This window comes from Chrysemys picta, chromosome 1 (genome assembly GCF_011386835.1).
Source record: "Chrysemys picta bellii isolate R12L10 chromosome 1, ASM1138683v2, whole genome shotgun sequence".
NCBI lineage: Eukaryota > Metazoa > Chordata > Testudines > Emydidae > Chrysemys > Chrysemys picta.
Window position 1 is genome coordinate 318292502 of NC_088791.1, and position 13693 is coordinate 318306194.

At 46.0% G+C, this 13693-nt stretch overlaps 1 protein-coding gene across 23 annotated transcripts in view; it reads right to left on the minus strand.

Annotated features, from left to right (window-relative positions):
- Positions 1-13693, minus strand: part of ELMOD1 (ELMO domain containing 1) — a 67157-nt gene that overhangs the window by 15917 nt on the left and 37547 nt on the right. For all 23 annotated transcript variants that reach the window (XM_042854995.2, XM_005289969.5, XM_065581496.1 and 20 more), the window contains one exon: positions 9650-9779. In XM_042854995.2, coding sequence (XP_042710929.1) covers positions 9650-9779 — 130 coding nt within the window. The remainder of the gene's footprint in view (positions 1-9649; positions 9780-13693) is intronic.

The window sequence follows — 13693 nt, forward strand, 5'->3', positions numbered from 1 at the left end:
GAAGTTAACGATTAAGTTTTCATGTATATAGTAGGTCTTCATTTTTATGAAATTCTCCATGCAACCTAAGTGCATCACTATGCATAGCATTCAGCAACCAGAGCCTGTGGCCAGGTACCAGCCCCTAAACATTTTTCTTTAATACTGCAAACAGTTCAAATACTACCCTAAGAAACCCCCTTTGACATTATACAAGAGTTGTACAAACCCTCACAAGCACTCATTTCTTTATACTTTATGCATCGAAATAGAAACTGCCTCCATAAGCAGAGTCAGAAATACGTTAGCATTTTGTTGTAAATAACTGACATGCCAGCAGGCAATCAGCCCTCTCAGTTCCATAAGGCTCTGCAGCAATCTTTTCTCATACATCTTTTGCAATACTTTAGAATTATCGGAAAATGAGAGTGCTGACTTGGCTAACACTGCACTGAAAGTATAAAAGAGAAAAACCTAACCAGGAATGGTATAATTCACCTTCATACTTAATTCAGGGACAAGGACTTCACTGAGCTCACATAAAAATAACAAAAGAAAAAATTACCATGATTTAACAAACTGGTGTAAATCAAACTAGCTTCATTGGTCCATAGTATCTAGTTGTGGGTATGGATAGTCAGAGAGATGGGTCATTTTCATAGGCATTTTAGATGCCTTTGCTCCTACGTATCTTTTTACAGTCACCATTTTAAAGCTGTTTATGAAACTACATCCACAGTGAATACCATGCCTAGATACCACAGCGATGGGCACCCAATAAAATGCTTAATTTGGCAGGATTATTCAAATAAGAGGCACACAATGTACATATTTATATACCATGGCATAAAGCAATACATTTGCTCATTCTGATGTGAATAAGACAACTGTTGTTAATCCAAAATCTACTATCACCATATCACCAGCTCACTCATATACTCTTGACCAATGTCTCAAGGAGCATTCGTATGAAAAAGCATTCTTGAAGTGCAAAAAATCATTAAATACTAGGGGGGGGGAAAATGAAATTCCAGAACTCATAATTTATAATATTACAGAAACTTCACATTCTAGAATTCAAAATGCATTTTAATTTTCAAAAAAACTTTATAAAACCATTTGTTCAACTTTTAAGAAATTAAGCTTTATCTTTATTAACATTTCCTGTTTTATCATGGTATGCAACAGCATGAAATATTTTAAGCACATTTCCGAATTCTTGCTTACACAGCCAGAAACTGTATTCAATGCATCAATATTATTCTTCGCTAGTTCAATCACATTGGATAAATCTTTACTTTATCTCACAAAATGTCCTTCTGGTAACATGAATAAATAATAACCATTAAGAACTTGGAGAATTTCCCACTGGAGAGATCATTTAATCAGAATGTCTAGAAACAATGAGGAGGAATCAACATAATCTTCCCTGATGTGAACTGAAAACAAATCGAAGTCCCAGACAGACCGCTATTTGGTATTCACTAACTGTTATGTTGAAAGCATGCTGTAAACTGATGCTTGATAAATGGTATGGGAGGCAAATAGTGGAGAATGGACATCAATGTCCTTATTTTAAAAACAGGAAGAACTTTACTGTTTAAAATAAAATTTGCACAAATGTTTTTCTTATTATCATCAGTTTCTATCTGGCTTTAGTTCTAATTTAGGAGAAAATTTTTTTAAAAGCACCTATATGATTTAGGAGCCTACTTCCCAAAGAGATTCAGGCACTTGGGGGTGGCCAGGTTTTTAAAATTATTTAGGGAATTAAAGATGCAGGTAAGTGCTTACTGGGATTTTCTAAAGCACTTAGGCACTTACCTCCCATGGATTTCAATGACTCCCAAGTGACTCCTTGAAATGACTCACACTAGGCTATCATTCTGCAAAGTTACAAATGATGCTGCAGATGATGGTGCTATTCAGATATACCAATTTATAACTTTTAATAAAACAATCAAATGTTTGTTTTTCAAAGACTGTTCAAGTTTATTCATGATGAGAAGAGCTCTATTTCAGGAATTTGCTGGGTGAGATAAGTGTGTTAGGAGGAAATTTTTCCTTGGGGGCAGGTTATCCCCTCACCACTTATTGCAGAGCTTCTTGTACCTTCTCTGAAGCATCTGGTCCTGGCCATTGTCGGAGACAGGATACTGGACTACATGAAACATTGGGCTGAATCATTATGGCAATAGATACTTTCCCCATTACTCTACCCCTTCTTCAGCTCCGACTGCTACCAGGAAGGGGTCTCCGCTGCCCTATCTGTTGCGGATTGTGGGGGAGTTAGGGCCCTGCACCCCCGACTTCCTGCGATTCACCATGACTCTCAGCCAGCCAGTAAAGCAGAAGGTTTATTTGGATGACAGGAATACAGTCCAAGACAGGTCTTGCAGGCACAGACAACAGGGCCCCCCCTCAGTTAGGTCCAGCTTGGGGTCCCAGGGCATGCCGGCCCACCCCCCTTGGGGGGTCAGAGCCATCTCTGCCTCCCAGCCATCTCTCCAGCCTCCTTCCAGCCTGCTTCCAGCCTGCTTCCCGCACTCTCCCTCAGCGACCCCTCCCACAGCCTTTGTTCAGTTTCCCGGGCCCCGGAGTCACCTGACTTCCAACCCCCTCCTGGGTTCTCATGTTACAAGCTCAGGTATGTTCCCTTGGGCCGGCTCCCATCCCCCGATGCAGACCATCCTAGTCACACTCCCCTGTCAGCATTCACACACCACAGTGAGAACAGTCCCAGTTCGTCACATCTCTCCCCCCTTCGAGACCGAACTGAGCAGGGTCACTTTAGCCAGTGACCCGGGGAAGTTCGAACCTACCCCCGTTCCCATGGATGCCCCCGCATCCCTCCAGTTCCTTGGTGGGAGTTACACCAGGCCCCTTCCGTTCCACGCCCCCCCTTAGGTTGGGGTGCTTGATGGCACTCGCAGTTCGCATGTGGGAAGGTTTATGCGGCCTGTGCCCTTTTCCCACCCCCATACCTCTGGGGCTCCAACTGGGCTGTGGTCTTCTCCCAGCGCTCCAGTCTGGAGGTCTGTGCTTTGGGCTCTCTTGGTTTAGAGCCGCCCTTTTAACCTTGGCCACCCTCTGGAAAGGATCCTTTATGCTGGGCAAGGGTCCTAAAGCTGTTTTCCCCTTGTCCCAGGCCTTCCTCCCCCTCTGACAGGGGTCACAGGATCCGCAGTACTGTCGGACAGTAACAAAGACCCCAGGCCAGTAAAAGCTCCGTAGCAGCCTCTGCTGGGTACGCCAGGTTCCCTGGTGCCCTGAGAGGGGAATGTCATGGGCCCGGCACAGCAGCTGGCGGCGATACTTCTGGGGTACCACCAGCTGCCTCCTGATCCCCCCTGACTCCATTTTCCCTGGGGGAGCCCATTCTCGGTACAGGAACCCCTTCTCCCACAGGAACCTTTTCCGGCCACCTCGTCCCATGGTCTGTACCGCATTGAGGTCGGCCAGGTCCCTTATTTTCCGCAAGGAGGGGTCTCTCTGTAGCTCGGCCTGGAACTCAGCAGCTGGGACAGGGATGGCCACCTGCTCTTTCTCGCCCGCTGGGTCCGAAGCTGCAGCCTCCCTGAGCCGCGTCCCTGGGCGTTCCCTCCCCACCAGGTTAGGGTCCTGCGCCTCAGGCAAGGCACCCCCCCCAAGGCCAGGGCGCAGGGCCCCTCGCCGGCTCTGACTGCGGGTCACAACCAGTGCCTTTTGGGGGTTGCTTGGCCAGTTCTCCAGGTCCCCCCCCATCAATACCTCAGTGGGCAAATACGGGTGTACCCCCACATCCTTGGGGCCCTCCTTGGCCCCCCACTTCAGGTGTACCCTTGCCACGGGCACTTTGACTGGTGTTCCGCCCACCCCCGTCAGGGTCAGGTAGGAGTTGGGCACCACCTGATCTGGGGCCACCACCTCGGGCCGGGCCAGCGTCACCTCTGCGCCCGTATCCCAGTATCCATTGACCTTCCTCCCATCCACCTCCAGGGGAACAAGGTACTCTCTCCGGAGGGACAGCCCCGCGCCCACCGTATAAACCAAAAACCCTGAGTCTGGGGCATCCAGCCCCGTAGAGGAGCTGGCCTGGGGCCCTTCTCTCTCTTGAGCAGTTGATAAGCTGCCAGCCCCTCTTGCGTGAGAAGCCTGCCCCTCGTCCGTCTGGGCCTCTACCAAGTTAACCCTATGCGGGTTCGGTCTGCTCAGTCTGTCCTTGAGCTTGGGGCACTGGGCCCGAACGTGGCCTCTTCGGCCGCAGTAATAGCAGCTCATGTCCTGTGGGTCCCCTCGAGCCGGTCGGTTGTCCCTGACGCTGGGCATTCCCCGTGGGAGGGGATTCCCCATATTCCCTCTTTGGGAGGTCCCAGGGTGACTCTCTCTCTGCATCGCGGCGGGCCTGTTCCTTTGGGGCTCCTCCCTGCCACCCCCTGACCGGCTCTTTACAAACTCATCAGCCAGCTGCCCGGCGTGTCGCGGGTTCTCTGGCTTTCTGTCCACCAACCACAGCCTCAGGTCGGATGGGCACCGCTCATACAGTTGCTCCAGTACCAGCAGTTTAATCAGGTCCTCCTTCGTCTGGGCCCCACCAGCCCACTTGTTGGCGTATCTTTCCATGCGGACGGCTAGTTGCAAATATGAGATCTCAGGGGTTTTATCTTGACCCCGGAACCTTTCCCGGTACATCTCAGGAGTCAGCCCAAACTCTCGTAGCAGGGCCTTTTTGAATAGTTCGTAGTCCCCTTTCTCTGCCTCTCCCAGTTGGCGGTACAATGCCACGGATTTGGGGTCCAGTAAGGGGGTAAGGACCCGGAGTCTGTCCGCGGGATCCACCCGGTGCAGCTCGCAGGCCGTCTCAAAGGCCTCCAGGAAGTCATCCATGTCCTCCCCCTCCTTGTATGGGGCCATGATGCACTTATCAAAGCTCCGTGCAGTCCTGGGTCCCCCCTCACTCACCGCAGCCGGGGGTTCGCTGCCCTTCAATCTCGCCAGTTCCAGGTCATGCTGACGCTGTCTCTCTTCATGCTGTCTCTGTCTCTCATTCTCCTCCCGTTCATGCTGTCTCTGTCTCTCTTCACGCTGATGCTGTCTCTCTTTCTCCTCCCGTTCATGCTGTCTCTGTTGTTCACGATCCTCCAGCTCTCTCAGTTTTAGCTCTTTCTCCCATTCCAGCCAATTCCGCTCCACGGATGCCGAACGTCGCCGGGAGGATCCTCTGCTGGCCGGCGAGCTTCGCCGGGGGGACCCCCTGCTGGCCGGGGGGGTCACGGCGCCTTCGGTATTTGCTGGGCTCCTCCCCACCCTTCCCCTAGGCATAGGAAGGAGGGGTCTCGGGAAGCCCTCAGCAGCTGGCTGACCACTCCCAGCTGGGACAGACCCTGGTGCCTGCGCCGCATTTGCCAGGCTGCTTCCCTGAGACACAGGGATCAGTTCATTCGCACGATCTTCCGCCTCCAGCTGGGCAATGAGCTGTTCTTTGGTGAGCCTCCCAATGCGCAGCCGCCTCTGCTTGCACAGCTCCACCAGGTCGCTCTTAAGCCGCTTGGCATACATCTTCCTGCTGGCCACTCACCGGCCTGTGTGCTCACAGCTCCCCACAGTTCCCAGGGGGACCCCTAGTGTGCCAGCCCTTCTCGAGGTCACCACCTCTCTGCCAGGGTCGAGCTGCAGACTCCTCCGCCCCTGGGACCACTCGCTGCGATCCCCCCGGGGGACCCTGTTACCGCAAAAGTCCTTCTCGCTGGTCACACACTCCCAGGGGTAATAACCGTCTCTCTCCCACTCTTCAGCGTGCCTGGTCCCCGTCAATCCCCCTTCGTTTTACTGCTCCCCAGTCACTTACTGCAGGAAGCGCCATCCACGGGGTGCAGTAGATCCCGCCGCTGCCACCAGTTGTTGCGGATTGTGGGGGAGTTAGGGCCCTGCACCCCCGACTTCCTGCGATTCACCATGACTCTCAGCCAGCCAGTAAAGCAGAAGGTTTATTTGGATGACAGGAATACAGTCCAAGACAGGTCTTGCAGGCACAGACAACAGGGCCCCCCCTCAGTTAGGTCCAGCTTGGGGTCCCAGGGCATGCCGGCCCACCCCCCTTGGGGGGTCAGAGCCATCTCTGCCTCCCAGCCATCTCTCCAGCCTCCTTCCAGCCTGCTTCCAGCCTGCTTCCCGCACTCTCCCTCAGCGACCCCTCCCACAGCCTTTGTTCAGTTTCCCGGGCCCCGGAGTCACCTGACCTCCAACCCCCTCCTGGGTTCTCATGTTACAAGCTCAGGTATGTTCCCTTGGGCCGGCTCCCATCCCCCGATGCAGACCATCCTAGTCACACTCCCCTGTCAGCATTCACACACCACAGTGAGAACAGTCCCAGTTCGTCACACTATCCCATCCCATAGCTTCTGTTTTTGAGCCCTGTTCTTTAGTGAATAAGGCGAGTGCCTGCTTCTGATATGTCCCCAAAGAGCTGCACAGTGATTCTGATCTGATTCCTATCAGTTTCACTGCTGCCAACAATGATTCTGAAGAGCAGCACTGAAAACTCACTAGTCAGTTTTGACTCTATGTAACCTGGAAACCAGAGCTGACTGACTGCAATATTACTTTAATTGTATATTATTATATACGAGCTTTTATATATTTTCAACCCCCACCTCCACCCCCACACACCTGATTTTGAAATAATCGTAGCTGGAGGTCTGCTTCTGGTGTAAGAAGTCAACACATTCAAAAACAAGAGAATTTACTTTGCCTAATGCTGGAGAAAATAAACTTGGTTCTTTTCTTGAAGGAAATATTCAGACAGTCCTTCACTACAAAAATGACAGCTCAGTTCTATTGCCAAAGGCAGCAAGAGCGTGGGATTGTCAGTCAGGTAAGTGACAGACATCTGTGGGCTCATCCAAATGGCAGAACACATTTCTAGGCTGTGTGTTGGTGACAAAAGTGGGAATTTTTGGCATGATTTTTGTGAACATGTGTCTCCCCCATCAGACTTTGCATTCTTACCCACTGGGAGTAGAGGGGTTAAAATGCTTCTCCTAGAACAGAGGTGTGACACTGGCAGACCTAGTGCCAGGCCATGCCAAGGTCCCCAGGCCTCCATTGAATACTGATAAATACACAGCTGAAATCAGTCTGGCTCACTGTGTGTTAGTACTGTTAAAATAGGTGTGAGAATTACAAGTATGTGTTTAGACTTTACTGAATGCTTGTGAGTTGCTGCATGCATTAATCTCACTTATAACGTCTGTATCCCACATTGTAAAGTAATATTTAAGCATTTGCACTGTAAGCCTCTTTAACTGTGTAGCTCACCAGACAGGAGAGACACATTAACTACAGTAGAACCTCAGAGTTACGAACACCAGAGTTATGAACTGACTGGTGAACTACACACCTCATTTGGAAGCAGAAGTACGCAATAAAAAGCAAATAGTGTACAGCACAGTACTGTGTTAAACTACCAAAAAAAATAAAAGGGAAAGTTTAAAAATTTTTTACCACCATGTAAGGTAACTGTTTGTGCTTGTTTCATTTAAATTAAGATGGTTAAAAGCAGCATTTTTCTTCTGCATAGAAAAGTTTCAAAGCTATATTAAGTCAGTGTTCAGTTGTGGACTTTTGAAAGAACCACCATCATGTTTTGTTCAGAATTATGAACATTTCAGAGTTACAAACAACCTCCATCTCTGAAGTGTTCATAACTCTGAGGTTCTATTGTAGTATGAAATGCTGGTCTCCAACAGAAGGTGTTATGTCCTGCCCAAGGAGGAAGGTCCATTGACACCAGAAGGGTTACAATGGAACATTAAAGAGGACAAAAGACTTTGTTGTTTACTCCCCCTCCCCCATGAAGATGGGTTTTGCAAGTGGATTCCTCCCATCAACTGAGTTTGCCACTCAGAGCAGAAGGGGGAGGGGGTGGGGAAAGGAATAAAAACCTCTAACAAGGAGGAACTGTATGTTTATGCTGCTCGGACTCGGGGGAGCAAGGATTACTAGGCATAAGCAAAAGATCCCTAGTGCTTACCCTGGATTAGCCCTAAAGCACATAGAGGACTTGCTTATTATAGAAGTTTCTATTACTTTTTTGAAACTTACGATTGGAACTCATTTATCTATGTATGTTTATCAGCTTTAACCTTGTAAGTAACTCTTATTTCCTTTTCTTTTTATTAAATCTGTACATAGTTTATTATAGGACTGGCTACAAGTGTTGTCTTTGGTGTGAGATCTAAGGTGCATTTGACCTGGTGAAAGGTCCTTTGGGACCGGAAGTAGCCTGAATGTTGCTGTGATTCATGATGTAAGGTACCATCTCTGTCACAAAGGAAAGCTTACCTGGGTGGCAAGACAGGTTGGAATACCCAGGATGACAGTCTGTGACTCCATGTTAAGGCTGTTATAGTGCCTCAGGAGTTTATACTTGATGATTTGTTGGTGAAATCTAATTACAGAACCCACAATCAGTTTGGGGTTTGTGACCTGGTTGGTAACAGTCTGCCCTGAGGTTGGCACTCACACTCCTGAGTCACAGCATGACAGCCTGACAAGAGGAAAGGCATAAGGTGCTTGGATCATGTAGATGTCTGAGATGGTATGAATTCACCATCAAGAGCTGGCTGGAATCAACATATTTGAATGGAAGTTTCTACAGTAAACCGCCATGACCAAAGATTAATTCATAGGGCAAATTACTTCCTTTCCTCCACCTTTCTGAAGGGAAGCAAAGCTCAAATCCCTAGCCAGAGAACAATGGAGTGAAGGTGTCAGGGGCCTGTGACAAGTACAGGGTTCTCAGACATACAGGTCTGTCGCATCTTACGTGCATTTAACTTGCGCGAATTCAGCTTTACGCGGTCGGCAAAAACAAAACAAACAAACAAAAAGAGAAAAGTAACAATTTAAATACTGTTCCTGTAGTGCGGGCGATTCCGCCCACCATTACACTCAATGTAATTTTGACTATACGCGGTTTTTGCTTTACGTGCTGACCACGGAACGTAACCCCAGCGTAAGAGGAGACAGACCTGTACACGCGCTTTCACTTAGGACTGAGAGACAAAGGGACAGTGTGAGAGTGCTAAGATGGATTCCAGAACAAGCTGGCCTAATGAAGCCCTGGCTTTAGCCAATATGAATTCTGTCTTAACCTTTGGTTCTCTGTGCTAACCTAAGGACTTCCCAACACTGTATTCCAGTTGACTATTAAAACCTACCCTGCTTTGGAAAAGATTTCCTGTTGTTGCTGGTTCTACTTACTGATGTGCACTGATCCCCAAAGAGAGTGGAAAGTCTCTGAACAGGAGTCTACCTCTACTGGATTCAGTTATCAGCTCATGTCAAGAAACAGGGATTGTTGGATCCTGAAGGCCAGTCTCGGAGACGTTGAGGCCATGTGGCCAACCCTTCTGCAAAAGCGTGAGCCCCTGAAGGTCTGACTGTTTAAAGGCTGGGGCATAGCACAGAGACTGTAAATCTATGATATGTTCATAAATAAGTGCAGGGTAGCTGCATGCCTAGCAACTTACAACCTGTGTTGATGAATATTGCTGAAATATGCCATTTTAAGAGAGCATGGAGGAAGTTAAGTACCACCTGTGGAAACTGCATATGACGCTTTTACAAATAGGGCATGTGGAATCACCAGGAATCAAGTGTTCTATGTCAAAGTGATTTCAGCACTCACCTTTAGAAGCATCTCTTCATGTTGGGGATTCTCTGAATCATATGACTCTCTGCGCAGCTTTTCAACCTCTGCAATCAGATTTCTGTACCCTACAATCTGTAGGAGACAGGCCTGAAGAGATACTCCTAACCTAAGCAAAAAGAAGTCAAACAATGAGGTAGGGTACTATACTGTACACAGCCACTTAATTTATATGCAAAAAGAAGAACAGGAGTACTTGTGGCACCTTAGAGACTAACAAATCTATTAGAGCATAAGCTTTCGTGGACTACAGCATATGCATCCGAAGAAGTGGGCTGTAGTCCACGAAAGCTTATGCTCTAATAGATTTGTTAGTCTCTAAGGTGCCACAAGTACTCCTGTTCTTCTTTTTGCGGATACAGACTAACACGGCTGCTACTCTGAAACCTTAATTTATATGAATATCCTCAATGAATCAAAAGCTTTAATAAGTTTAATTATGGGGGAAGAATTTTAATGGGGTCAATTCTTCTCACCAGAAAAACTACATTTAAAGATAGGGTTATCAGATAGCAACTGTGAAAAAAAAATAGTACAAGGGGTAGGGGGTAATAGGTGCCTATATAAGAAAAAGTCCCCAAAAACAGGACTGTCCTTTTAAAAACGGGACGGATGGTCACCCTATTTAAAGAGATCTTATACACTGCACAATTTTGCCATTTACTAGCTTTCTTTAGTATTTGGACTTTCTTTGTAAATTAATTCCACGCCCCCCTCTCCCTCCAGAACAGCAGTGAAATCTCTCACATTTGTTAACATCCCATTCTGACTGTATACAGGAGCCATGTGGATGCCTGCTAAAAGGACTGCATCAAATCTTTCCCTTCATGTAAACCACAGCTTCTCAAAAAAAAAAAAGGCTCCGAGACTGGCGATGAACTAAAAAATTCACATTGAATTAATAACTAAAACTATGTTTTGTTTTCATGTCACAAAAGCCCACACAATACATCAAAAAACCTGAACTAATGCGTCTTATGCAGACTTTATGGGATCTGCCCTTGGGTTGTCATTTTTTGCCTCACATGCTGAGAACTGCTATAATGGTTCTGTTTTCACTCTGTATTGTAAGTCAAAACATTTTAGATTTTTATGCACCATTTAAAAGTCACTAGACTTCCAATGCTTTAAATTACAGCAATTTATTCAAGTGTTAGGTTGGACAGTCTACAGCATATTATTAAATGCAATTATATACTGAATGTTATTGAATACTAATATCTTTTGCATCTCATATGGAAACATGTTATGAATATTTAGGCAGGTATTTAAAAAAACATTTCCATAAAATCTCAAATTAATATAATCCCTAACATGAGTAAGGAAAGCACAATCAGCTTAATTTCAATGCTGTTTGCATGCCACTAAATCAAAGATATCAGAGATTATAAAGATCTATTAGGTTATCTTGCCCATAGAATCATAGAATATCAGGGTTGGAAGGGACCTCAAGTGGTCATCTAGTCCAACCCCCTGCTCAAAGCATGACCAATCCCCAACTAAATCAAAATCCCCATCTCTCTAAAAATGCAAGATTGTCCTTGTGGAAGTACTTCGTTTAATCTACTGTACTATTAAATGACTTGAACATAAAAACTTCCACTTCTTATCTTTGAAGACTATTCCACTGAGTGTAACAGAAATCCATTAGGATATTTTTCCTTACCTCAGTTTCATACTATGACTCCTAGTTACACACACTCTTGGTCTACCCCAAACAATTCTCCTCCTCCTTTGGTGTTTACATGCTTCACTTTTTATACCTTTCATTTTTATAGTACCTTTCATTCCAAAGAATGAATACGTGCTTTAGTAAACTACATATGAATGCTTTCACCTCACTGCTAAAATGCTGCCATAACTGGGCTTAACTACAGCAATGACACATCGCAGTTTAGAGCAGGGAACTAGGAATACCATTGGCAGCTGAAACTGCAAGCCTAATTTAGTTAGACAAAAAGTAATTATTCAAATTAGAATTACGTTTATTTTAAAAAAAATATATTTATACAATCTTATGGACACACACTTTTTACATTTGTCTGTAGTATACACACACTATATAGATAGATTCCAAGGTCAGAAGGGACCATTATGATTATCTAGTCTGAACTCTGGTATAACATAGGCCATAGAACTGCCCCAAAATAATGTGTGTTTGAACTAGAGCATACCTTTAAAAAAAATTCCAATCCTGATTTTAAAATGGCCAGTGATGAGAATCCACCACCGTATATACAAAGTCTCCTCTCCATCCCTCAGCCCCTTGTCCCAGTCTTCCCTCTCATCTCTCCATTCCCTGACCCCCACAGGGCTAGCATCTCACACCTTTGCATTCCAATCAGCTTTCCTCTTTCTCATCCTTGCTGCTAGGGTAACAGCAGGGGGAGCACTGAGAGGAAAGGACCAGGAATCTTTCTGCTCTTAACTTACTTTTTTTGGCACCAGTAACCCCTGGCTAGTAGGAACAGCATTTGCATGGAAAGTCCTGTTCACCTCTGCAGCCCTGGGATGGAGCACATCCAGCAGAGATGTTAGAATTTGGTGGCAAAGTTTTCCAAAGATTCCAAGTCTCTACTGAGTAAATGCGCAAACAGATTTTCAGCTGTGCAAACTTGGCCAAATTTGAACTAATTTTTACAGAGATGGTAAAAGGCATCTCTCTCCAGTGCTAGGACAAGTCCCCTCCCTCCACTGCCAAATTATAAGTTCTTGCTCCAAAGCATTGGGGCACCAGAGTGTCTCAGTGACACAGTTTTTAGATTATTTTTTTTAACATGGACAGAACAATATTTTCCTCATCTCATTCGAAGAAATGGCTCAACAATTTTTCCTGAAATTTCCCCAACAAAATTCAGCCCAAGATACATACCTGGCATGGAAATTTTCAGCCCAAATGGTTAAAATTTGACAAAATTTATAAGCAACTAAAAACAAGGTCTTATAACGGAAAGCATTTGGCAACCTTAACTATAGTCCTTGCTACCTAACACACACACGGTAGCTGTATATACATTCTCACACACTCCTCTATAAAATATGCATGCTGTTGGAGAAGTTTTCTTTCAGAGGAGATATTTAATCAAGGGCTAGAAAAATTATGTTCACTAAGGGCTCAGACCTGCAAAGTGTGGAGCATATCCAGCTTTCATCCAGACCACATCACACGATCCACTGTCTAAAGCCAAGCTCTAAGATACAACCGGCATTTGCTCCAATCGCTCAGACAGAGACAAACACCTACAGGATCTATATCAAGCGTTCTTAAAACTACAATACCCACCTGGTGAGGTGCAGAAACAGATTGACAGAGCCAGACGAGTACCCAGAAGTCACCTACTACAGGACAGGCCCAACAAAGAAAGTAACAGAACATCACTAGCCATCACCTGCAGCCCCCAACTAAAACCTCTCCAGTGCATCATCAAGGATCTACAACCTATCCTGAAGGACAATCCCTCACTCTCTCAGACCTGGGGAGACAGGCCATCCTCGCTTACAGACAGCCCCCAACCTGAAGCAAATACTCACCAGCAACTAAACACCATACAACAAAAACACTAACTCAGGAACCAATCCCTGCAACAAACCCCGTTGCCAACTCTGTCCGCATATCTATCCAAGGGACACCATCATAGGACCTAACCACATCAGCCACACCATCAGGGGCTTGTTCAACTGCACATCTACCAATTTGATATATGCCATCATGTGCCAGCAATGCCCTCTGCCTTGTACATTGGCCAAACCAGACAGTCTCTACGCAAAAGAATAAATGGACACAAATCAGACATCAAGAATTATAACATTTAAAAACCAGTAGAACACCACTTCAATCTCCCTGGACACTCAACAACAGACTTAAAAGTGGCAATTCTTCAACAAAAAAACCTTCAAAAACAGACTCCAATGAGAAACTGAAGAACTGGAATTAATTTGCAAACTGGACACCATCAAATTAGGCCTGAATAAAGACTGGGAGTGAATGGGTCACTACAAAAACTAATTTCCCTCTGCTGATAC